Source organism: Entelurus aequoreus, linkage group LG02 (assembly GCF_033978785.1).
Source record: "Entelurus aequoreus isolate RoL-2023_Sb linkage group LG02, RoL_Eaeq_v1.1, whole genome shotgun sequence".
NCBI classification, from domain to species: domain Eukaryota; kingdom Metazoa; phylum Chordata; class Actinopteri; order Syngnathiformes; family Syngnathidae; genus Entelurus; species Entelurus aequoreus.
In genome coordinates this window covers 62,314,967-62,342,747 of record NC_084732.1, presented here as the reverse complement: position 1 = coordinate 62,342,747, position 27,781 = coordinate 62,314,967, and the positions used below count along the sequence as shown (strand labels likewise).

At 41.0% G+C, this 27,781-nt stretch overlaps 1 protein-coding gene across 1 annotated transcript in view; it reads left to right on the top strand.

Annotated features, from left to right (window-relative positions):
* Positions 1–27,781, top strand: part of LOC133642263 (aggrecan core protein-like) — a 65,833-nt gene that overhangs the window by 4,859 nt on the left and 33,193 nt on the right. The window contains exons 2-12 of the mRNA XM_062036363.1: positions 8,145–8,292; positions 10,547–10,629; positions 15,370–15,661; positions 20,250–20,424; positions 20,505–20,632; positions 22,047–22,340; positions 22,995–23,288; positions 23,372–23,546; positions 23,622–23,749; positions 25,401–25,694; positions 25,779–25,877. Coding sequence (XP_061892347.1) covers positions 8,145–8,292; positions 10,547–10,629; positions 15,370–15,661; positions 20,250–20,424; positions 20,505–20,632; positions 22,047–22,340; positions 22,995–23,288; positions 23,372–23,546; positions 23,622–23,749; positions 25,401–25,694; positions 25,779–25,877 — 2,110 coding nt within the window. The remainder of the gene's footprint in view (positions 1–8,144; positions 8,293–10,546; positions 10,630–15,369; positions 15,662–20,249; positions 20,425–20,504; positions 20,633–22,046; positions 22,341–22,994; positions 23,289–23,371; positions 23,547–23,621; positions 23,750–25,400; positions 25,695–25,778; positions 25,878–27,781) is intronic.

Here is a 27,781-nt window from a genome sequence, read left to right as displayed (position 1 = left end):
GTATTCTAACACAAATATATATCACTACTGACATCCCAGCTTGACGTGTCTGCTTTTAGCCATTTTAAATGAATAAATAAAGTTATACTTACATTTTAAAGTGGCTCTTTCCGCTCCGCATAGCATCGCCGTGTTGAAAGTAATTTTCAGAGTTGATCGTGCAAAGGATCTCGGGATATGAAAGGACCCGAAGTGTACATGGATGCAACCTTTCTGCTACTGGGAGAAAAGGAGAAATTTGTCGGCCGAATGCGAAGGACAACTTTTTTAAATTGGGACACCCTTCGCGCACGGCGATGACGTCAGCACCAAACAAATGCGCACTGCAAAGGATGCAGGCGCCGAATGGAGACACAGCTATAGACATCTGTCACAAAAACGGTGACATGCTCACATGATTGAGTTTGTCATGAGCTCATGATGCAAAGACAGCATTTGACGTGCAGGTTAAAGTGTTTAATTAAACTGGGAAAAATAACAAAAAAATAGCAAACAGCAGGCTAGTGCAGAGTAAATAGCAGCAGCAAGGAAATGTAGCAAAAAGGCAAACAGGGACACCATACAATAATTCAGTGCTAGCAAGGAGCAACAGGTGAAAGAAAATATACTTTATTAATAGAAAAAAAGAAAGGTAGCAGGAAAATAAGCAGAAAGTGAATGTGTAGCAAAACAAGGAGTCCAACAGGAAATACTACTGTACCAAAACAAGAGCATCAGGACAGAAAATGAGACCAAACACATAAAAACTGTCAATGGGATCATGACAGAAACATTTTTTCCACCCCCACGGGCCAAACTGGACCCACACAGACCTACACAAGACTGGACTAGGCATGCCTATCAACAAGAAGCTTGGTGAGAAAGAGACCACTATTGGTGTAACAATTCAGCAATAGAAGAAATACAAGACAAGTCAATCACCGTAGCTCTGGAGCTCCATGCAAGATTTAACCTTGTGGGGTAAGAATGATTGTGAGAGAGGTGAGGGCTCAGCCCAGAATTACAAGTCACCAGAAAAAAGCATAAGTAACACATGTTGCTGTAATGAATTGAGCTCTGGTAGTGCCCACAAGGTCCCACTGCTCAAGAAGATACACGTTTGCCAATGAACACCTGAATGATTCAGACAAGGCTTGTGATGTCATGTGGTCACACGAGGCCAAAACTGAGCTCTTGGGCAGTCGACAGCATCCCAACTGTCAAATATGGAGGTGGAAATATTTTGTCTTTTAGCTGTTTTTCTGCTAAGCGCACAGAAAGATTTGAGGGCCTAATGAACGGGGTCATGTACCATAGGTCTTTTGATGACCTTGTGGTCTCAGTCTGAACACTACAGATGGGTTGTGATTATGATTCCAAAATGATAATGACCCAAAACATTCTGCCAAATCAACAAAGATGTGGATCAAGGAGAAGTACAATAATGTGTGGCCGAGGCAGTCGCCGAACCTTAAACCCCTTTGAAAATGTGTGGAGTAAGCTAAAACTTCAAAATGCCAAGCAACAGCCAAAAAAAAACTTAATGATTTGAAAAGTATTGTTAAAGAGGAGTAAACCAACATCCCGACCTTTCTGCTTGCCAACAAGGGTTTATCTACCAATTAGGGTAGAACAGGGTTAGTGGTTACACTTTTTTTACTCGAGTACAACTTGCTTCAAATAACATTGCTACATTAGATTTAAGGATTTTTTTAAGGCAAGAAGGCAGAACTTAATTTTTCAGTCTGGTGACAGCCTGGTTCTAGCCTTGTCCTGTGGTGTCCCACAGGGCGCGATCCTAGGACCAATTCTGTTTTCATTGCACATCCTGCCAAAGCAGCACATTTTTAAAATATATAATATGTCGTATCATTTTTATGCTGATGATACACAAATCTATGTCCCTCTAAAACTGAAAAGTGACACATGTTTACAATCACTTTTAAATTGTCTTGAGGACATAAAAGCATTGTTGGCAGTAAACTTCTTAAATTGAAATGAGAACAAGACGGAAGTAATTTTATTTGATTCAAAATAAAAACAGAATGCTCACCTCAGTGAAATGGTCTCCCTGATGCTTTATTTTAAACCCTTGCAGCCACAAATCTTGGTTTTACAGTTCACAATAATTTTAAATCCTCTGTTGTTCGATACAGTTTTTAGTATTTAAAACTTGTGGCAAAAATTAAATATGTTTTTATTTTTTAACGACTTTGAGCGGGCAATCCAAGCTTTAATTTCATCACGTTTGGACTACTGCAAATCCCTCTATATTGGAATGAACCAGACCTCAATCTCTCGATTGCAGTAAGTCCTAAATGCTGCTGATCGCATTTTAACTGCCACTAAAAATAATGAACACATTATCCCCATTTTAGCATCCCTTCACTGGCTCCCAGTTCATTTTAGAATTCATTTGAAAATGGTATTGTTTGTTTTTAAAGGCCTACTGAAATGAAATTTTCTTATTTAAACGGGGATAGCAGATCCATTCTATGTGTCATACTTGATCATTTCGCGATATTGCCATAATTTTGCTGAAAGGATTTAGTAGAGAACATCAACGATAAAGTTTGCAACTTTTGGTCGCTGATAAAAAAAGCCTTGCCTGTACCGGAAGTAGCGTGACGTCGCAGGTTGAAGGGCTCCTCACATTTCCCCATTGTTTACACCAGCAGCGAGAGCGATTCGGACAGAGAAAGCGACGATTACCCCATTAATTTGAGCGAGGATGAAAGATTTGTGGATGAGGAACGTGAGAGTGAAGGACTAGCGTGCAGTGCAGGACTTTCTTTTTTCGCTCTGACCGTAACTTAGGTACAAGGTCTCATTGGATTCCACACTTTCTCCTTTTTCTATTGTGGATCACGGATTTGTATTTTAAACCACCTCGGATACTATATCCTCTTGAAAATGAGAGTCGAGAACGCGAAATGGACATTCACAGTGACTTTTATCTCCACGACAATACATCGGTGAAGCACTTTAGCTACGGAGTTAACGTGATAGCATCGGGCTTAACTGCAGATAGAAACAAAAGAAATAAGCCCCTGACTGGAAGGATAGACAGAAGATCAACAATACTATTAAACCATGGACCTGTAACTACACGGTTAATGCTTTCCAGCCTGGCGAAGCTTAACAATGCTGTTGCTAACGACACCATTGAAGCTAACTTAGCTACGGGACCTCACAGAGTTATGCTAAAAACATTAGCTATCCACCTACGCCAGCCCTCATCTGCTCATCAACACCCATGCTCACCTGTGTTCCAGCGATCGACGGCGCGACGAAGGACTTCACCCGATCATCGATGCGGTCGGCGGCTAGCGTCTGCTATCCAACTCAGAGTCCTCCTGGTTGTGTTGCTACAGCCAGCCGCTAACCCACCTACAGCTTTCTTCTTTGCGGTCTCCATTGTTCATTAAACAAATTGCAAAATATTCACCAACACAGATGTCCAGAATACTGTGGAATTTTGAAAACGATGAAAACAGAGCTGTTTGTATTGGGATACAATGTGTCCCAATACTTCCGCTTCAACCATTGATGTCACGCGCAAACGTCATCATATCTAGACGTTTTCAACCGTAAGTTTCCCGGGAAATTTAAAATTGCACTTTTAAGTTAACCCGACCGTATTGGCATGTGTTTCAATGTTAAGATTTCATCATTGATATATAAACTATCAGACTGCGTGGTCGGTAGTAGTGGGTTTCAGTAGGCCTTTATATCTCTTAACGGATTAGCGCCACAATATATGTCAGACCTTTTAAAAATGTACACCCCCACGAGGTCTCTGGGGTCAGCTGATCATTGTCTTCTAGTCGTACTAAAGACATGATTAAAATCCCGAGGGGATCGTGATTTTTCTGCTGTGGCTCCAAAACTTTGAATTGATGTCCCTCACAACTCCCTCTTTAATGACTTTTAAATCACGTCTTGAAACATATTTTTACTTCTTGGCTTTTAAACCAGCATGAGAGTTGTGTGGTTTCAGTGTATTTTCTTTTCTTTTGTGTATATTATGTATTTATTCTTTTTTTAGTTAAATGTTTTTTTACAATTGACTGTCCTTAGTTTTAACCTGCTTCTAAATGTGTGTTTTAAATCCTGTGCAGCACTTTGTGGAACTTTTATTGTTTTTTTTTTGTGCTATATGAATAAAGTGGATTGGATTGAAATCATTAAATAGTTTAATTGCACTAAATTGATCAATATAATGCATCTTAGCACAAAATGATCAAGGAGCATGAACAGCAAACACATTTAGCTAAGCCTACTGAATATGTAAATGAGCTCTCGGGCTACTGGATATTTAGACAGATTTCTAGTGTTTCTGATCACGCAATATGATCACAACCACAGAATCGCTTCCTGAGAACTCCAGCTTGAGCTCTGTCCAGCATAAGGTACACATTTGATGAAATAAATAAGTTATACGTTCTGCCAGCTATTAAAGCTAACCAGCATCGAACGCCTTTTCAAGTTGTTGCTTAGCAACAATGAAATGCAAATTAAGAACAAAACTCAGAGCCTGGGAAATCCGGGTCTACTGAACAGGAGCCTGGAAAGTGGAGCTGACCCTGGGACAACACCTACTTGAGAGGGTCCTGCTGGAAAAAACGGAAACCTTTCGAGCAAATGTAGAAAGTATGCAGTCAAATATAGAAAGTCTACAATCACAGAATCTCAACTTAAAAAAAATGAAGTGAATAAATAAAGTATCTTAGGGGGAAATTACAAATTTCAGAGAGGAAAACAGAGCGCTGCACCACGATATGAAGGCCCTGCAAGAAGACAACATTACCATAATGTGATGGCTCAGAATACACAAATTAATGATGTGATTGTGATTGGGCTTCCAATTAGACCTAGGTTCTTTGCCAGGGCAGGTGATATCAGAGGGGAACCAGATGAAGTGCCTAAACGGAGAGAGCACGTGGCCAGCTTTCTGCAATCAAAGAAAGTTGATGTCAATGATAACACCATCAACACATGCTTTCCCCTGTATGGAAAAAACAACAATACCAAACCATTCGTCATTGTGAAGGTTGCCAACAGGAATTTCAAAGCCGCACTGTTGAAACAGGGAAAGAAGGGTACAGATGTGTACATGAATGAGCAGCTCACAAAATGTAACGTTGACATTGGCAAGAGAGCAGGAGATTTGAGGAAGCACAGGGAAATTCAGGGTACCTAAAGTGCTAACTGCCAAATGTACATCAAGCTGAATGGAGGGAGTACTTGAGGTCAAAAACATAAAGGCTCTGAATAAAGAAAACAAAAACCACAACACTTCGATGACAACAATATTAGAGGACACAAGTAGCAAACTAAAGGTGATAGTTTGAAAGAAAAGATACATTCACTGTACACTCATCATCAAAACTACTATGTCACAAGGCATCACTGAACAAGAAGACCTAGATTTAGAAGCACATTAATTAACACTCATTGACATTCATAAAGCAATACAAATGATTGCTGAATAGAAAGATATGGAAGTGAAAACCCTATGCAACATAGACCATAAAGCATACTTGCCAACCTTGAGACCTCCGAATTCGGGAGATGGGGGGGGGGTTTGGTGGTAGCAGGGGTGTATATTGTAGCCCGGAAGATTTAGGGCTGCAAGGGATTCTGGGTATTTGGACTGTTGTGTTTATGTTGTGTTACGGTGCGGATGTTCTCCCGACATGTGTTTGTCATTCTTGTTTGGTGTGGGATCACAGTGTGGCGCATATTTGTAACAGTCTTAAAGTTGTTTATACGGCCACCCTCAGTGTGACCTGTATGGCTGTTGATCAAGTATGTCTTGCAGTCACTCACGTGTGTCTGTAAAAGCCGCATACAACATGTGACTGGGCCGGCACACTGTTTCTATGGAGAAAAAGCGGACGACACGACAGGTTTTAGACGACGCTAAAGGCAGTGCCATAACGGCACGACCTCAATATTGTTGTCCGGGTGAAAATCGTGAGAAATTCGGGAGAATGGTTGCCCCGGGAGATTTTCAGGAGGGGCACTGAAATTCGTGAGTCCCCCGGAAATATCGGGAAGGTTGGCAAGTATGCAGTTAAGGTCTAGAATTGGAGAATGATGTTGTGAGACGACTCTTTCCTCCGGGTTCCACTGACCAACAAAGATAGACATGACGGCGGGCAATTTCGTGACTTCGCTTTATTATTTCAATAAACCTCTGTCTTTTGTCGGGTCGCTTTTCAGCTCCGCCTCCCACTGCTCGCTCTTCCGTTTGCTTTTTAGCCTCACGTCGTCTGCCTCTTGCTCTCGGTCGCTCTCGCTTTGCATGCGCTGGTTTTCCCCCTCTTTCTTCCCGTCCTCCTCTGCTGCTGCCCTTTTATACAGTGACAGGGGATTACAGAATTGTGCCCAGCTGGGCGATACACGCAATTGACGTCCATTTCGGAGCCGATCCCGGCGCGCCCCAACTCGCTGCTGGTCCGCCGGCCACGCCTCCTCGCCGCCATCTCGGAGTCGGCCCTGGCGTGCCCCGCCTCGCTGCCGGTCTGCCGGTCACGCCTCCTCACAGATGTAAATCCAGAAACACATTTCTTCTCCCACATTAGAAATAATTGTTGTTAATATACAGAGGAACAATATAATAACAACATACAATCTGACAACAAACTGTAAATTTTTTTGGTGCAATTCAAGAAATCCTTTAAAGTGATCGCTATCTCAAAAACATGGATTGATGCTAAAAAGATAAGAAGTTGGAGAAGAATACAAAATGAATTACATCAACAGTAACAACAAGAGTGGAGGAGGAGCAGGGTGTATTTGGAGAAGCATCTGAACTATGAAGTGATGAACAATTTCAGGTTAATAATATCTTAGAATGTATAATATTACAATACATCATAAAAAAGCTACAATGTATTGCTCAAATGTATATATAGAACACTTAAGTCTTGTATTGAATTGTTAAGGACTGGTTTTATCTCAGGATTCTAAGAACCTTACTGTAATATTGAGTAAAAAATATTTTTTTGTGTTTGCAAACCTCACAAAAGCATATGTTTCTAGTAATATGCACAAATATACATTATTTCAGTCATTATTAGACATGTTGCATGTTTGGTTTAGGAGTTATGTTTAAATAACTGTCATATTGAGTATGACAGTTATATTGTCACATTGAGTAAAAAACTAATGTTTGTGTTTGCAAACCTTACAAAAGCACATGTTTCTAGTAAAACTCACAGAGATATATTATTTCAGGCATTATTAGACATTTTGCATGTTTGGTAAGGTAACCTTGACTGCCAATTACTAACATCAGTTATCAAGGGAGGAGGACTACGCTTCTATATAAACAAATGTTGGTGCACAGATGTCAGTGTTAAGCAGATGTGTAGACCACATATGGAGAGGTTTTTTTTTTACAAACTGTAAACCAGTTTATTCATCGCTGGAGTTCTCTTCTCTTTGTAATAATAATAATAATGGGTTTTATTTGTGTTGCACTTAACATTGACAATGACAAATCTCAAAGTGCTACAGAGTAAAAACATCATAAAATAATTAAAACAAGACAGTAAAAAACAATATTAAAATGAGCTATATGCTTTTTAAAAAGGTACGTTTTTAGCCCTTTTTTTAAAAGCATCCACCGTCTGGGGGGCCCTGAGGTGGTCAGGAGAGGTTTCTTCGTGTAGTATAGTCATTGTTTACATCCCACCTCAGGCCTGCGTAACAGAATCGTTACAGCACCTGGTTGACCATATTGCAGACGAGGAGAAAAGACATCCTGACTCCCTGCTCATAATTCTGGGGGATTTTTAAAGAGCAAATTTACCCCCTGTACTCCCATAATACAGACATCATATTAAGCTCCCCACCAGGGGAGCTAACACACTGGACCACTGCTACAAAGCAATAAAGGACTCTTATTGCTTTTTTCCCCAGGCAGCTTTAGGACTTTCTGATCACCGTCTGATTGACCTCATCCCGAGCTACTGGCAGCAGTTTAAAACTCCTAAACTTGTATTAAGTACTGATGGTCAAAGGAATCAAAGCAGCAGTTTACAGGCCTGCTTTGGATTGTACTGACTGGGGTGTTTTTGAAGTTGCATCAGAAAATCTTGACAAGCTCACTGACACTGTGATACCATACCAACTCTGTGAGGACGTGTGTGCAGACCAGGACTTTCTGCACATTTAACAACAACAAGCCCTGGTTTACACCTCAGCTTAGGGAGCTGCGTCAGGCCAAGGAAGACACCTACAGGAGTGATGACTGGGTCCTGTTCGAGAAGGGCAGAGAGCAAACTGGCAAAGGAGATCAGGGTAGCTAAAGAGAGCTACAATGACAAAGCCTTGTTTTAACAAGGCTTTTAAGCAAACGGCCCCTCAGCAGTTTGGAAAAGGCCTGCGAGAGGTCACCAACAACAGGAAACTAACACCTGCAGGTAACAATAGACTGGCTGAAGACTTGAACCAACACCTGCAGGTAACAATAGACTGGCTGAAGACTTGAACAGCTTCTACTGCAGGTTTTCACAACCATCATCCGGCTCACAAACATCACCCCAACACTCTGCCCTACCTGGATCTACAACCAAGCTGGACAGACACAGACTGCAACGGACAAATAGGACTGCAGAGAAGATCATCGGTGTTGAATTTCCCCCACATCCAAGGCTTATACCGGACCAGGGTCAGGAAAAGGGCAGGCAGTATCACTGTAGACCTGTCACACCGTGGTAAAAAACTGTTCGAATGCCTCCCCTCCGGCAGACGTTAAACAAATTACAGTAAACCAAAACAAACCATCATAAGAACTGTTTCTTCACTCAGGCTACAAATCTCATGAATGCTTGGAACTATCTCTGGAACTAATCTGTCCCTGCGAATGTACTAACCAGTGTTCACGTAATCACCTTTTTGCTTTGCTCTATTCCCCACTGCACATATTATTTATTTAAGTACTTGTTTGTTCTTTTAGTTATTTGTTAATATTTATTGTTTTAGAGAGCTACGCCTATTAAGCCAAATACCTTGTGTGTTACTGTTAAACATATAAATAAAGTTTCTGATTGTGATGTATCAGTATTTACATTCTATGATAGAAACTACAGGAGGAGAAACACGCATGCCCAAAAATTTTTCTAAGACCATGCACAGTTAAAAAGTATGATCCATCCATCCATCCATCAATCCATCCATCTATCCATCTTCTTCCGCTTATCCGAGGTCGGGTCGCAGGGAAGCCCAGACTTCCTTCTCCCCAGCCACTTCGTCCAGCTCCTCCCGGGGGATCCCGATGTGTTCCCAGGCCAGCTGGGAGACATAGTCTTCCCAACGTGTCCTGGGTCTTCCCCGTGGCCTCCTACAGGTCGGACGTGCCCTAAACACCTACCTAGGGAGGCGTTCGGGTGGCATCCTGACCAGATGCCCGAACCACCTCATCTGGCTCCTCTCGATGTGGAGGAGCAGCGGCTTTACTATGAACTCCTCCCGGATGACATAGCTTCTCACCCTATCTCTAAGGGAGAGCCCCGCCCCCCGGCGGAGGATACTTATTTCAGCCGTTTGTAATCATGATCTTGTCCTTTCGGTCATAACCCAAAACTCATGACCATAGGTGAGGATGGGAATGTAGATCGACCGGTAAATTGAGAGCTTTGACTTCCGGCTCAGCTCCTTCTTCACCACAACGGATCGATACAGCGTCCGCATTACTGAAGACGCCGCACCGATCCGCCTGTCGATCTCACGATCCACTCTTCCCTCACTCGTGAACAAGACTCTGAGGTACTTGAACTCCTCCACTTGGGGCAGGGTCTCCTCCCCAACCCGGAGATGGCACGCCACCCTTTTTCGTGCGAGAACTATGGACTCGGACTTGGAGGTGTTGATTCTCATCCTAGTCGCTTATGAATGCATTCATAAATGATCTGAGAGGACAAAGTAGGGAAAATGCATACAGTGAAAATGATGTAGATGAAGCATGTATATATAAGCATGTCTAATATAAATGACGAATAAAATGGATAAATGACATTCAACTTCTCTTTTGATTATATTCACTATTTACGTTCATGTGGAATGTTTGGCTACATGATAACCGAGACGGTATACGAAAACCAACGCCAAGATTTTCCAGGAGGACCATTGTCATGTCTGTGGGGTTTGAGAGGATTTTCGGAATTTGTCAGAAACTCTTAAGCTAGATTGTCTCTGATATTTGGTCATGTGCGTAAATAAGATGTACCTTTCCTCCGTGTTTATCATGTGTGAATGAGAACCAAGATGAAAAGTTTAAGCTCCATATAAATGTACCCCCATTTTATACTTCAATTGCAGTTGTTATTTTAATTCAAATCATAATAACCTTACATGGATTTTCCCCAGATATGATCAAGTGGGCCGTTCATCTATGTGTTTGTCTGAATGTCATCTCAGCATCATCCGATTACATGTATGAGGACAACTCTGTATTTGGTAGGAAACGCTTACTCATTTTTGATTTTACATTAATTGATTTTGATTTATTTACATGACTATTGTGTTGTATGCTGTACGTGGCTCCCTTTAACAGATGTGCTGAGTGTAAACATCCCCCTAGAGGATCCGCAGCAACCTCCACTTGGAGGATCACTGGTACTTCCATGCTACTTTGAGGTGTGTATTTCTGAGTGACAGTAAGTTTAATTTTGTGTCAAAATGATTTCACTTTGTTTTATCTTTGCTGAATCCATTAGAAGCCACGGTGATCAATACTCCAAAATGTGTCCTATACAACTGTGTGCTTGACTTGAACTCATTAAGTTCTTAAGTGACGTGTAGGAAATGTTTGAGTGGTTGTGAATATTCCAGGATATGGTATCCCCAAAATGGCAGTGTGTCATGTGAACTAGCTAATCTCCAGTAGCTCATTTCTGTGCCATTAAGGGTCATTTTAAACTTAATTAACAATTATAACGCGTAGTATCAAATATTATAATAGAAATGTTCATACGATATTTCTTCAAGGAATTCATATGAAACAAACTATGAAAATATTGCTTTAGCCTGAAAATTCTATGGCAATCCTGACGTGGCGTATTTCTCACAATAGCAAAAATAATAATAAGCAGCACAATAAATGTCACAGTTTCAACGATTTTGAATGAATAAATAAGCAAAAATGGGTCTCGGCTTATATGGGTAAAGTATAAAGTAAAATACAACAGTCTTTTTTCCCCCACATAAGAATTTACTTTTTGCACCCCGCCACAAATAGACGTTTCTTTGCCCTTGTCACTGCCCGATTTACTGATGTCATGATCCATTGCCCGGGTCATGTCATGTTTAGTTTGGTATTTCCTTAGTTGCTGTCTATTTCTGTTTCAGCACCTTTGTTAGTTTTCTTAGTTGTCATGTGTGATGACTTTCTTCACCTGCCTCTGTTTAGTGGTCAGGACGCTCACCTGCTCTCGATCACTAATCAGATAACTATTTATTCCTACCTCGCGCCACACTCTGCCTGGTAATCTTGTTCGCTTCACACGACGCTTACGTTTGGTATTTATTTTCATGTAAATGTATATTTACTACCTTCTTGCTCCCTTGTTTGCTAGTTTCCTGGTTAAGCGATATTTTAGACTTTGTCAATGGAATAAATCACCGTCTTACCTGCACACTGCTTCCTGACATTCTTCTGCATCTTGGAGAAACGACCATCGCAAAACCATGCGTCCCGGACGTAACAGAAGACTGCCAGCATCAAGTTTTCCCGCATTGGACTTCATTCGTCCGGAAGACATGGGGTATGGGATAAAGGGACTTGGCTGGTGCTAAAGGCGATGGAAACGGAAACCCTCCATTATTCTCCCAAAGAGAACAAGAGACTGATGTGGGCTCCCAAGGGTGCGCTGGTCCCCATCCACTCCGTGTGGCCCAAAGACATCGTCGCATCGCCGTCCCGTGCGCGTCGTCAAAGGCGGAAGCCGTCCATAAAGGCTTCGACTCGCCACCGAGACGCGCCGACCCCTCAAGTTTCCCCACCAGATCGAAGCACGCCCCAAACAAACAGCCTATGTTTGGTAATCCCATTGCTCATTTTGCCAAACATATCACCTCGTGGGCTGTTAGCCAGGACACTAAACGTGTTGATGACGTCACGCCACAGGCGGGGGTTTAGGAGTGGCAGCTGTGCAACTGAGGACGCACAGCACTCTCCAGCATTAGCGCTTCCTCCCGCAAGGGTGCCGCCTCTCTCTTCACAAGCAGGGGCGCCATCGACTCCTCAAGCAGCGAAGGACTCTCCGGAGGAGTACAGCGCTGAATGGATGGACAGGTGGTACCAGAAGGTGCCACACCAGCTCCAGCTTCGTCGCCCACTCAAGCCAAGCTTCCACCTCCTGCACAGCAACCACTGCCTGTCTTGACTCCAGGCAACCCTACACATCCTGCGCGGCCTCCGCTGCCAGTCGTTTATCGTGCCAGGCTGCCACCTCCTGTATGGCCTCCGCTGCCTGTCCTACATCCAGCAAAGCCGCTGCCTCCATGGCTACGTCCAGCTCTGCAGTCAGCTCCAGCCTCGCCTCCAGCTCTACAGTCGGCTCCAGCCTCGACTCTAGCTCTGCAGTCAGCTCCAGCCTCATCTCCAGCTCTGCAGTTGGATCCGACGGTGCTTTCTGCCTCGCCTCGTCGGGCACGCCGTCAGCAGCTATTACCAAGACTTGGACATGGACCACAATGGCTGCTAAGAAGATATTCTCGCCCATGTCAGCCCCCTCGTCGGCTACGTATGTGGCTAATTCATGGATGCCCTCAGCTCTATCAGCAGGACGCTCAGGACTTGGGTGTAAAACTTTTCGGCTGCTGAGGTTCTGGCGCCGCTCACTTCCACCTTCTTGTCGGCCAAAGATGTGGCCAGTGCATGGACGCCTGCCTCGCCAGCTGCACGCCGCCGCCACCTGACTCAGACCCGGTGGCTTCAAGGACACTTGGCCTGGCGACCCGCCACCATGTCCTCCCTCCACCCTCTGGTGATTATAGACTTATTTCAGTTGGGGATGCCTGGAATCTGTGCCTTAAGGGGGGGATACTGTCATAATCTGTTGCCCGGGTCATGTTATGTTTACTTTGGTTTTTCCTTAGTTGTTGTCTACATCTGTTTCAGCACCTTTGTTAGTTTTCTTAGTTCTTCACCTGCCTCTGATCAGTGGTTGGGATGCTCACCTGCTCTGTCTGGCAGTTTTGTTCGCTTCACGCAACGCTTACGTTTGGTATTTATTTTCATGTAAGTTTATATTTCCTAGCTTCTTGCTCCCTTGTTTGCTAGTCCCCTTGTTAAGCTTTGCCATAGCTTTCCGTGCCATCGGCGCGTTTTCCTCTTCGTATTTTTGCTTTCGTCTTTGGAATAAATCACCTTCTTACCTGCACGCTGCTTCCCGATGTCATTCTGAATCTTGGGGAAACGACCATCGCAAAATCATGTGACCCAGACGTAACAACGGAAGTGCCCATTCCATTTGCGCATGTGTGTTGCAAATGTGGCGCATGCACAAACATAACATTACTTTCAGTTGTAAAAAATATTACAAAAATAATTAATAAAAAGTATGTGCGTTTGAAGTATTTGAATAGTGAAAGTCACTTTTTTTAAATGGAGCAAGTGAAATTATGTCATGTTTTAGTTACAGCAACGTATAGACACCAACACGTCAATTGGTATCAAACTTAAAAATAAAAGGACAGCTTAGAATTCGAATAATGAACGATACGGATGAATAACGTTATTTTTTTAAATTAGAATGTATTTGTTAGCTATTTGAAGTTGTCAGTTGATACTTTTGCAAACCGTTGTTTGAAAAAAAAAAGTTAAATGCCTAAATTTGGGAAAAACTAGCATCAAGTAGGTGAGTTAAGATGTTGACTTTTAGTGCAAAAAATTGGGCAGCTCAATAATTTGGGCAGTGACTGCCCTAATAAATTCAGTGACAGCCCTCATAAATAAGTTCATAAATACAATATTATTGGGTGGTCTGTGATTGTAACTTGTGTTACAACTCTGTATAGCAGGTTAGTGCATCGTAACTTTGCCCTTTAACACAAGTAATACATTTCTGGTCTGTCAGGGAATAAAAAGAAAACGCGGGACAGATCGCTGTTGCCAACTGTCTCCTCTAAATACACATTTACAAAAGAAGCGACTAAATTTTGCGACGTTTTCTTGGCTTATTGGCAGCGACTTTTGACGACCTTAACCTTAAGAGGCGGCGTGGTGAAGTTAGTAGAGTGGCCGTGCCAGCAATCGGAGGGTTGCTGGTTACTGAGGTTCAATCCCCACCTTCTACCATCCTAGTCATGTCCATTGTGTCCTTGGGCAAGACACTTCACCCTTGCTCCTGATGGCTGCTGGTTAGCGCCTTGCATGGCAGCTCCCGCCATCAGTGGGTGAATGTGGAAATACTGTCAAAGCGCTTTGAGTGCCTTTAAGGTAGAAAAGCGCTATACAAGTATAACCCATTTATCATTTATCATTTATTAACATGAAAGAACACTCGTTTTGGGTGCCTCCCCAATCTAACAGCATTAGGAGTGGGGTACCTGATTCTGTCGGTACCACTGAGTCCACTTCACATAAAATCAAACGATACCAGAGTTCAATACCAATATTTAATGTGACGTCACGTCCTGCTGCAGACTCGGCACCAGCTCAAGCACTTGGCCGACGAACAGGTGCATTCATAGCAGACTGCATCTAGATAATGTTGCAATTTTCAATGCTAACAAAGCAAGCGTGCCTAAAGGCTTCACTTCTCAAGCTCGCTCAATGCTAATTTACATTGGATATGCCATATGCCTGCTACTGACTAGCATTGGTAAATTTAGGATAGGATAGACTTTTATTTATCCTACAATGGTAAAATTATGTAGTCGCAGTGTAGATTTTTACATGCAGTAACAAAAGTAAAACGTAATGAAAAACGAAAAATTGCATTTATATGGCAATTTCAACACCTCCAAATGTGTGTTTCAAATTTAAAACTAAGCTGCACATTAAACAATTTTTTATATTTACAAACACTTTGAAATACTGTTATTATATTTAACTTGAAAAAACCCTGTGTCTTATTTTTATTTTGAATACACTGGTATATTTTTCAAAATTCAACATCAAAACTAGATTTTTCAGTTTCAAACTACTTTTTTCAATTGCAAAATATTTGGCCCATTAGTTCTATATAGTTTTCTTTTTTTCTTTTTGACAGATTTTTTTTTCTCTTTGTAGCATTCATCACAATTTTATGCACATGCATTATTGCGAAATATGCAAATTAGATTATGACATCATCGCTTTTTGTTGTGTCTTTTCTCTGTGATCTATTCCCTTTCTAATTGTTATGAATAACATTGCTCTTGTCCATGTAGGACCACACAGTTCCAGACATAGGTGCTCCCACCATCACTCCCCTTGCTCATCGCATCAAATGGAGCCTCATCACCAAAGACAAGGTCTCCACCATTTTAGTTGCCCTAGAGGGAGCTGTACGGGTCAGCGAGAGCTACTTGGGCAGGGTTCAACTGGTGGGTTACCCTTTGACCCCGACAGATGCTAGTATCAAAATATCCGGGCTAAGGTCAAACGACTCAGGATTCTTCCGCTGTGAGGTTCAGCACGATATTGACGACAGCCATGATGAGGTCCATGTTAAGGTACAAGGTAAGCCAAATGTTCATTACTATTTCATAGAGTCAATGGCCTTTGCAGACAAACCGGAAGTTTCTATCCAGTCTTGTTTGAAGTAACCAAAAGCCATACTTTAGTAAAAGTAACGATACAGTACGTTCAAGGGAAATTACTTTAGTAAAAGTGAAACTTTCTTGTCAGAAAATTAAGTATCTAGTGTCTATTGTACTTAATAAAAAATGTGCTTCGGCATATAAATAAAAAGTACATGTAAAATTGTAGCTGGCGTCATTTAAGTTGAATTTTTGAGTGTAGTAATATAGTTGTACATGCAGAAAACGATGTGAAATTCACAAACAGTGGTAGCTCAATTTAAGAGTTTCCCAATTTAACAGTGTTTTGAGGTAAGAGCTGCAGCTCGGCTAACTGTAACGCTTTAATTTGCAAGCTAAAATTTGAGCTACAAGCATTCCGGCAATTAGTTGGCATAGAAAACATCACAGTGAACCCCGTAAGATCCAAACAGAATATCTGGTCTTACTCGCTAGCATTAGCTTATAGCTAAAGGTCGACAAAATTCAGGAAAAATGTGTGTGTGAAAGTAAGAAAAATAAGAACTAAATCATCAAGAACATGACAGCGTGCGTAGCAGACTTGGTGAAGCAATTCAAGCGTTTCACTGCTAGTCTGTACCATACTGAAGCAGAATGAGTCTGACACCAGCCAATAATGTTAAAAGAATATCTAAACAATCTATGATATTGTTTTTAATGCAAAATTTCATATCTAAAAGTTATTTTTAAAGGCATGTTATTTGTCAAAATTGGAGTGTTTTCAGGTGAGCAAGCACCCATCAAATTGATTTCAATTAATTTCAATGGGCAACATTATTTTCTAGATGCAAGTGTTTTGAGTTAAGAGTGTCAGGCTTGTCACTGACAGTTTGGTTATGTTTTGGTTTTTCCTCTGTGTTTGTGTTTTATTTCTTGTCAGCACTATTATTTTGGTTCCAATTCCTGCATGTCTCCCTGAGCGCTCGTTTCCCTCACCTGTCCCTGATTGGCAGCCTGGCACTCCTCGTGGCAATTGCCAATTAGGCTACTAATTATACCTGCCTCGCCCTCCAGCCAGGGCTGGAGTATTGTTAGCTGTTTGCGGTTAGCTGTCTCTTGGTTCCTCGTATATTTGTATCCTGTTTGCTGTTTTCAGTTTTCCTTGATTCCTGTATCCTGTTGCTTGTTTCCTGGTTCCTGGTTTCCGATTCCTGTTTTTCCGCATTTCCTTTGGACATTAAAATCATGTTTTCCTGCAACAAGCCTGCCATCTCTGCATCTTGGGGTTCGTTACCAACACTTCCTGACAGAATACTCCAGCCTTGTCTGGAATGTGAGGCAGGTATTGCCTGAGGGGCAATTGCCACCAGGTGTGCTAGGCTGCCAATCAGGGACAGTTGAGGGAAACGAGCGCTCAGGGAGACGTCCAGGAATTGGAACTAAAATAAGAGCGCTGACAGGAAATAAAACACAAACAGAGGAAAAACCAAAACATAACCAAACTGTCAGTGACAAGCCTGACAAAGAGCTTCGTTAAAGACCCAATTTAGCTTGTAGGTTGAGGTACTACTGTAAATGTAAATAAAGATCACTTTAACTTGTACTGAAGACTTGGCATATATACAGATTAGCGTAGAGGAAAGCCAAGCGGAACTCACCTTTGTACTTTTCTGCCAGTTCTGCAGGGCCAGTTCTAGGCAGGCATATATGAGGGGGCAGTCAGAAATGTGAAGGGGGCATGATGTGTACATGCTGTTCCATCATGCTCCAGCACGTTTTTCTGTGCTAATACAATTGTAACATTGCCTTCTTCATATAATTTGGTTGTGAGCTGCAGTATGTGTCCAACTCCAACCTGCAGTCAGGCCTCTACCATCAGAATTGTACAACTTAGTCTTACCTGAAGACAAGCTCCTGCTGGTAAAGCTCTTAAGGTCACTGAGGTACGCAAGCTCTAGACCACAATCAGGTGGAAATCCCTAAGGTGGGACTTGGGGGGAGGAACTAAAATATAAAAGTAAAAGAAAGTATCCTTCATTCACATTTTATCAACAATCACAACATTTATCTTAACTAGATGGCCTAATTTATAAATTGAATTTAACCTTAAGTAGGGCTTCACACACAAAAGTAAAAAACTGAAAAATACAGTAGTCATATGAATAATACACATACATTCTTCTCAAACTAGTTTATCATCAGGTGAGCTACATCATGCCTCAAAGTTTCTTTAGTCTCCAGTCACAGAGAAACCTAAAAACATTTTTTTTTGCAGGTATGAATGTGTGTTGTAAAACAGAGTTACGATGCATGCCTTCATCATAACTTGTTTATGAGTGCGGTAGAAGCAGCAAATACACACAGTATGTAGATGGCATGATGACTCGCCTGCTGATGGCATCATATAGAATCAACAATAAAATGTGTCCTCAATTTTTCTAAGGTGTTCACATAATATGACATGGAACATGTTAAATCCACACATTTTTGTTGAGAACTTAAACTTCAACTTTCTCATCTGACAAGGAAAAACATCTGCTTGGCTCTACTTCGAAGCCCCACCCTCTTTCATATGTACGCTATTACAGAACTGTGATTGGATATATTCCGAACTTGTCCCACCCATCTACAAGATGAAATTAAATATGATTGGATTTCGTTTCTGTGAACATTTTCGTCTCGTTTTCATTTGTCGACACTGGTTTACTGAGAGCTGAGGGCAGGGGTGTCTGTGTCCACGTGTGTGGACTTGCAAAGCCTGACAACCGAGGGACAGAGATGAGGGAACATGATAATATAGGGTATCGGGTCCCTTTTTCAGCGGATTTCTCAGCTACGGACGATAATTTTGTGAACGTGTAATATATTATTTTGTGAGTACATTAAAATGTGCTTTCTCAACTTCAACATTTTTTATTTTAGGAGGCAAGACATTTATTTGCCCTCTCTTTCCCCTACGTAGAGCGGGCCTCTGAGTTCTACCTTGAATTCAATCATATTTCTCACCTTCTTTATCAAAGCTTTATCAAAGCTTTATCAAAAGCGACATTCTTTGGCATCGTGGTGGCTTATTTTGCAGTCGTACCCAATAAAAAAAAAAGCACAGAGAATTAGTCATCAGCGTGTGGAATTCTTTGTTTGGCCATTCACTGCAGGCAAAGTCAGATAACTAAGATTAAAACTGGGCCAAAATGTTGGTGGACATTTTCTTTAAAAACTTTATCACATAAAAATTGGGCGTGCACTGTACTCCTAATTCATATTCTCTACTTCTTGCTACTCCTTTTCGGACGTGCTGTAATGAAACAACTGGAATTTGTGTGATGCCTTGCATTGTATATCGTATGCATGTTTGAAATAAACTGAAACTGAACTGAATTGAACTTACCTCAAAATTACTACTGTTTGATTAATATTTACACCACACTTTGTTATATAAAAGCAATTACTTAACGTTTATATCAATATGATAGTTTTCTGCCTACATAAGGCAAGGCAACTTGGCAAGGCAAGGCAACTTTATTTGTGTAGCACTTTTCATACACAAGGCAGACTCAAAGTGTTTTACAGACAACAAAGTGAAATGAAAGAAAATAAAAGCAAAATTAAAATGCAGACAATAAAAATAAAAACAGTGCGGACGTTAAAAGTTAAAAGATTTAAAGATTTAGCTGAAAGCCAAGGTGAACATAAACATTTTCAGTCTAGTTTTAAAAGTAGTCAGAGTTGGGGAAAGTCTGACATCTTCAGGAAGTTTATTCCAGCTATTTGTTGCATAGTGACTGAATGATGCTCTCCCTTGATTCGAGTTTACTCTGGGAACCGCTAACAGATTGGTCTCAGAAGATCTTAGTGATCTAGAGGGCTTATATAGTGGGAGCATATCAGTGATATACTTCGGCCCTAGACCATGTAGTGATTTATATGTGAGCAGGAGGATTTTGAAATCAATTCTCTGATGTACAGGGAGCCAATGTAAGGATTTAAGAATTGGTGTAATGTGCTCACATTTGTTGGTCTTTGTTAGAACTCTAGCAGCAGCGTTCTGAACAAGCTGTAGCTGCCTGACAGTTTTTTTGGGAAGACCTTCAAGGAGACCATTACAATAGTCTAGCCTACTGGTAATAAAGGCATGTACAAGTTTTTCAAAGTCTTGAGCTGACATGAGCCCTCTAGGTCTTTTTACATTTTTGAGGTGATAGTAGGCCGATTTTGTTACTGATTTGATGTGACTGTCGAAATGTAAATCAGAATCTAAAATAACCCCAAGATTTCTGGCTTTATTTGAGGTTTTCAGGGACAGTGATTGAAGGTGTTGGACGACTTTAAACCTTTCTTTTTTAGCACCAAAAACAATTATCTCAGTTTTATCTTCATTTAGTTGTAGGAAATTTTGGCACATCCAGTGTTTGACTTGCTCAATGCACTGGCACAGAAGATCTATGGGGCAATAACAGAACATAAATGCATTGTGTGGAACAGTCCAAAAAATATATATAAATCAAAATCATCATTGCATTTCTGTAGCCTATGTGTTAAGATAAAAACTAACAAATGAATCACTGCAGGTGTGGTTTTTCACTACCGATCCATGATGGGTCGCTACACATTGACGTTTGAGAAGGCGAGAGATGCGTGCACAGAGAACAGTGCATTCATGGCTTCACCTGAACAATTACAAGCAGCTTTTTATGATGGATTCCACCAGTGTGATGCTGGCTGGCTTTCTGATCAGACAGTGAGGTCAGTTTATTCTGTAAGATGATTTCTTGTGACTGCACCCTGCCTCCTTTTATGATATTGTTGCTCTTCTCTTGAAACAGGTACCCAATTCACGACCCTCGTGTCAATTGCTACGGCGATAAACAGAGTCTGCCCGGGGTCAGGACATATGGAGTGAGACAGCTCAATGAGACCTATGACGTTTACTGCTTCATTGAGAAAATGACAGGTTTGTATCTCTCTCTTTAAGAGTTTCCACATAACCCAAATCAAAATGAGCCATTGCTTGTACATGTACTTGTGACTTTGTCCAGAGACATAAGAAGAATCTTTGAACCTTTGGCAGTTTGTTGTTGTCGTTTGCCCACATTTGTGCATATTTTTATTCAAAATTCTTCTGTTTTCATGTGATGTTTTATCTCACTGAGTTTGTGCGTTATTTTTAGTATAGGGTATAAGACTCAACTGCTTTCAGTGTCTAACATTTTTGTTGCTGTTGTTGAATTTTTTTTTCACATGCATACGGTTACAATAGGATACATAACATATTTCACATATTATCATTCTCTCATTATAACATGTCCGAAAAGGAGCAGGAAGAAGCAGACTATATCTAATCCTACCCCTATTCCACTTCATAGCAATTACTAACACATTTGTTCACTTTCTGTTCTCAATTTGTAACACATTTTAAATCAACGAATAGTAAATACACAGTTCTCGTATGAAGTTAAGTAAGTTGTGATGCACATAATGAGATGACTATGATTATCTAATTTCCAATAATGTTCAAATGTCTATAAGGATTCTGCTTTGTACTTGGTAAACACTTTGAGTTTGAACAGTTTCTTAAACTGTATCATATTAGTATTTAGTTTGACTTCTTTGCTTAATCCATTCCAAAATGTAATTCCACATACTGATATATTACAGATTTTGAGTGTTAAATGTTAGGTTTAAGTGTGTTTTAATCATAAGAGGCGCTATTTGTCAGTTGCTGGGATCAACACACTTAATATTGCCATGCTTTAGGGGCGGCATGGCGCAGTGGGTAGAGCGGCCTTGCCAGAAACCTGAGGGTTGCAGGTTCGCTCCCCGCCTCTTACCATCCAAAAAATCGCTGCCGTTGTGTCCTTGGGCAGGACACTTCACCCTTGCCCCCGGTGCCGCTCACACCGGAGAATGAATGATGAATGAATGAGTTGTAAAAATGAATGATGGGTTCTCACTTCTCTGTGAAGCGCTTTGAGTGTCTAGAAAAGCGCTATATAAATCTAATCCATTATTATTATTATTATTATTATTTATTTTGAAGCTTACTTCGCACTGAAAGGGAAATTAGACAGTAGTTATGTTGCTGTTGTCATTTCGTGCTGTTCAGTGATAATAATGAAGTTGACAAAACGACTGCCAATGTCCACATGTACTATTTTTCATAGACCATGCATGTTGATGTCAATTTAAGTGGCAATTTTCTAGTACGGTAATAGGAATAATACGGTGGCCCGGGACTCAAGGAGTTAGTTAACATAGACAAGCTGTCCACATAAACATGACCGACTTAAACAAGTTACACTTTATTTGTGCTTGTACTCATTACTTTCACAGATTTATCACAATATCTTTTTTTCTGCCTTTTACAGGCAGAGTATTCCACGCCACGTTAGCAGAAAAGTTCACTTTCTCTGAGGCTGTGCTGGCATGCTCTCAAAAGGGAGCCGAGCTGGCCACCACCGGTCAGCTGTACTTGGCCTGGCAGAGTGGGATGGATGTCTGTAACGCTGGCTGGCTGGCTGACAGAAGTGTCCGCTACCCCATCAGCATCCGGCGGTCTCAGTGTGGAGGGGGTCTTCTGGGAGTGCGAACAGTGTACATCCACACAAATCGTACAGGATATCCACCTCCTGAGTCTTACTATGATGTCTTCTGCTACACAGGTACATAATCAGATTTTGCTATGTATTTTTTATCAGGGCTCTCAGACATGTCTGTTTTGGCTGTGAGTAATGTGCTTATACTCATACAGGGCTAGAAACACATTGTCTGATTTCACACTTAAGAAATGTATATTTTTTGATAAACGGGTACTACAAGGACTGCTGTTTTCTGTCACAGCTCAAGAGGGACCAAAAATAACAAAATGAGTCATTACAGCACATATTTCCCATTAAGGCTGGACCCCTGTGTCCTGTTGCTGTTAGGTCTAAAGTTGATTAAATGATTAATTCAAAAAAACAACAGCATTTATCATCACACCCTTCCACAATTTGTGTGAACTTTGCTTTACATGGTAACAAATATGCATATGCATCAAACATAAATTGCATACAACCACAATTTATAATTATGTGTCATCCAGTAAATGACTGTTTGTTTTTTCTTAGTTCAGGCTGGAACATTCTATTTCATTTTTTAAAATTCTATTTGTACAACCTATAAAGTGGTTTGACCTATAACAACATGATGGAGCTTCTGTTCAATGGCTACTACTTCCCATTGCAGTGTCTGGTTTTAGTACTCTTATCTACTATTACAATCAACGAGTCAGTATTAGGACTATATCACTCAACCCCATCTTGTATCACACTCAGAGTTCCCAGATGATGAAGGTTCAGGAATAGTAGACGAAGGCAACGGCGTGTTGAGCGTTGCCCCAGTGACGCAGAGCCAAGAGGTTTTCTTCGCAAAGACCTCAAGAGAGAGTGAGGTTGTTGGAGAGGTGGAGACCCAGCAACCCACAGAAGTAGACCTCACCTACACACTGAGTCCTATAGAGCTAACACCACCTAAAGTCACTGACCTACCTACCGATCTAATAGAGCAAGTCGCCCACCAATCCAACCTAGGCCAAGAGTCCAGCAAAGTGGTTGTGACACCTCAATTTGGTTAGTGATAGATGTCCTATTGTCAATTACAATCCATACACAAACACATTGTCTTAATATAATGATATTCGTTTTGCATGAAGGTGTGGTCTTTCATTACCATTCATTGTCTGGCCGCTATGCCTTCACCTTTGTTGATGCCCAGTTGGCCTGTCAGAGTGTTAGTGCCTCCATTGCTACACCTGAGCAGTTGCAGGCTGCATATGAAGCTGGATATCACCAGTGTGAAGCCGGATGGTTAATGGACCAGACAGTCAGGTAATTCTGAGCAGACCATCGTTGACTGTTTTCAATAATACGTGTGTACTAGTAATCACTTATGTTCGCTTCTAGGTTTTCCATTGTTTCACCACAAGAAAAGTGTGCAGGAGATTTGGGAGATCAACCAGGAGTTTGGTCTTATGGTCTGAGGCCAGCAGATGAACTGTACGATGTGTATTGCTACATAGATAAGCTCAAAGGTGAGAATATAACTTACGGTACTGATTTTAATGATTATCTTATTGTTCAATGAATAGCACAGCAAACAATAATTTGTAATGTAGTCTTTCCACCCGCCACTACTAAACTGTACTAAAAAGAAATCTGGCACAGTAAAGGTATGTTGGTGTGATTAGTCACCCATGTGTTTACAGTAATATTTATTATGACAATAACTTTAAAAAAAAACCTACACGTGCTAGTGACCATGAAGCCCTGTTGACTGAGCTAAAGCTGTTGCTGAATACAGCTGAACCTGTTTAAGTTGACAATTGACCAACTCATGAAGTCCTGGTCCACTGTGTACTTGTTATCAATAAAAAGTGCCCGCTTAAGTTTAAGTCGATATACTTGGTCAACTGCTATTGTTCACACAATTTGAGATTCAAAGGGAATTATTTTATAAAAAATTAGCCCAATTGTGTCGACATGTTGTTAACCTCATCTGTATCTTGCACATGGTTTTGCAAGATAGATGGTTTCACAAATGGAGGACAAGATCTCAACAGACTTTTGTAAGTTCAGAAAACTTTTGTTGTTCCCCATTTCCTTATGTCTCTGGTAAAAGTAAATGTTTAAGCAATGGCTATTTTCGGTTATGTCGGCAACCAACTGCTTATATTGACGTGAGTGAGCCAATTCAAGGGATGCCAACCTAAACAGGTTCCACTATAATAACAATGCTTCATTTCTGATAGGGGGACCTGAAATCCCTGTAAGATCAAAAACAATGCAGATGTGTATCAAGCCTGTATTTTGGTAAAAAGCCAACAATAGAGTATGAAACACTCATTATTCCCTTCATACAATTTATGATTCACAGCCAACGTGTATATGTAGCTCAACCAACATCCAGGTAGAGCATTTGTTTCTAGTCAGTGTTTTTTGGGTGTTCTACCTGCATAATGATAAATTACTGTGGCAATTAATTTGTCACGACCAGAACAGGACTCTGAACACAGATGCAGGATTTTCAGAAACAGATATTTATTCTGAACAGGGAAGGGGTCCAAAACGGGAGAAACAAAAACAGGCTATCAAACCAGACCTAACCTGACCACTAAACTTACAAAAAATATCAATAACTCAAAATGCTCCGGCTACGGAGGGAAAAAGGTGCTATGGACAAAAACTACTAAGTAGAACAAAAGGAAGCGATGCTAGGAAGCTAATCTTACCTGACAAAACTTACAAACCAAAATACTCCCGTGATCCCAAAAAAGGTATACAAAACATGGCTATGGCTGTGGATAATACTGTGGCAAAGGAACGCTGGTGGTACGCACAAGAAGATAGGAAACACTCTGGCACAGGACAGGAAGGAGAACGAGACATTTATACACATGAGGGAGGGTGACACAGGTGGGCACAATCAGGCAATCAGGAAAGACATCAGACCAGTGATACAGGAGGAAGAGCAAGTGATCTGAAATGAGAGGAAGAGATAGTATTTTAAAATAAAACAGGAAGTGACAAGACAACCTGAAACCAGACGGAAACCAGACAAGACTTCACCCAGGTGTGACAGAATTGCTGCTTCTAAGTAAGAGTGAGGCAAATATAACTCTGAGAGTCTGTTTATTTCATTTAAAAAAATGTTTATTTTTGCCTTTCTCTTCATCTGTTCTTTAGGTCAGGTTTTCCATTTAGAGTCTGCTGATGGTTTTACTTATGATGAGGCTGCAACTCAGTGTCTTGAGCACAATGCTAGCCTGGCCTCAGCAGGAGAGCTCTATGCAGCCTGGAAACAGGGTTTTGACAAGTGCGATGCAGGCTGGCTCAGTGATCGTAGTGTCCGTTACGCCGTCAATAACCCGTCTCCTGAGTGTGGGGCAGGCAAGTCAGGAGTTCACACTGTCTATGCCCATCCCAACAGGACAGGCTACCATGATATTAACAGCAGATTTGATGCATATTGTTTCAAAGGTAAATACGATCAGAAAGTTGCATTTGTGTTCATTTCAGTCAGAATGCTTTAGTAAGTTTGGTTTTGTTGTTGAATTTCTACAGTAGACATTCAACTAATTGCAAATGAAACTGGACTGAACATCACAGACATCCAGAAGGCCATTCTCAACTTAACGTCCATCACAGATTTTGTGAGACATGGTAGGTACTCTTTCAATCATGAACTATGTCAGGGGTGCCCATGAGGTTGATCGCGGAGGGTGTGTCAGTCAGCTCGCCAGTCAGGCATTGAAAAAAATAGACATAAAAATGAGCAATAATCAATCTTCACTATGACGTCACGGAAAACGAGAAACACTTTTTATTTCAACAGACTCCTGCGCCATACCTGCTTTCAAAAAGTCTAAAGACCAACTGCACAGTTCCTGTCTTCACAATAAAAGTGCTGCTCCTGCCTGCGCTAACAAAATAAGAGTCTCAGAAAGCTAGTGCACACAAGCTAGAAAGCTACTAAGTTTGCCTCCAATGTATTTCTTGTATAGTGTAAAAAAAAACAATTATTAAAGCTGGACAAATAAAATGCTAAATAAACAACCACTTTCATGTGGTATTAGACAGAAAGGAGGACATTTTTTTCTCCTCCACAATACAAATTCAAAGTTGTGGAAATTATCAGCACTAGTGTGAATCCTGTCTGATTCCAATCAATGCAAGTCATCAGAATCAGGTAATACACCAACTTAGATTCCTTTCTTTCGTGAAGACAAGAATATATGTGTTAAACATGCTTGTATTTTTATTAAACACCTTTAACATGTTAACAAAAAACTGTCAGTTTTATAAATTATTAGAGTTGTCCTGGTACTCAAATGTATTTTGATACTTTTCAAAATAAAGGGGACCACAAACAATTGCATTATTGGCTTTATTTTAACAAAAAAATCTTACGGTACATTAAACATGTTTCTTATTAATAATAATAATAATAATGGATTAGATTTATATAGCGCTTTTCTAGACACTCAAAGCGCTTCACAGAGAAGTGAGAACCCATCATTCATTCACACCTGGTGGTGGTAAGCTACTTTCGTAGCCACAGCTGCCCTGGGGTAGACTGACGGAAGCGTGGCTGCCAGTTTGCCTATCATTCATCATTCATCATTCATTCACCGGTGTGAGCAGCACCGGGGGCAAGGGTGAAGTGTCCTGCCCAAGGACACAACGGCAGCGATTTGGATGGTAAGAGGCGGGGAGCGAACCTGCAACCCTCAGGTTTCTGGCACGGCCGCTCTACCCACTACCGCATGCCGTCACTAATTGCAATCCAATTTTTTACCTTGGATAACATTGTGAACATACAAGACAACTTGTCTCTTATTAGTAAGTAAGCAACAAACAAAGGCCCCTAATTAGTCTGCTGACGTATGCAGTAACATATTGTGTCATTTTCCATTCTATTATTTTGTCAAAATTATGAAGGACAAGCTGTAAAAATGGATTGTTAATCCAATTGTTCATTTACTGTTAATATCTGGTTATTTTCTGTTTCAACATTTTCCATCTACACTTACGTTAAAATGTAATAATCACTTATTCTTCTGTTATTAGGATGCTTTACATTAGTTTTGGATGATACCACAAATTTGGGTACCGATCCTATACCAAGTAGTGACAGGATCATACATTGGTCATAATTTAAAGGCATACTGAAATGATTTTTTTTTATTTAAACGGGGATAGCAGATCCATTCTATGTGTCATACTTGATCATTTCGCGATATTGATATATTTTTGCTGAAAGGATTTAGTATAGAACAACGACGATAAAGTTCGCAACTTTTGGTCGCTGATAAAAAAAAGCCTTACCTATACCGGAAATAGCGTGACAACACAGGAGGAAGGATTCCTCACAATTCCCCGTTGTTTACAATGGAGCGAGAGAGATTCGGACCGAGAAAGCGACAATTACCCCATTAATTTGAGCGAGGATGAAAGATTCGTGGATGAGGAACGTTAGAGTGAAGGACTAGAGAGGCAGTGCAGGGTGTATCTTTTTTCGCTCTGACCGTAACTTGGGTACAAGGTCTCATTGGATTCCACACACT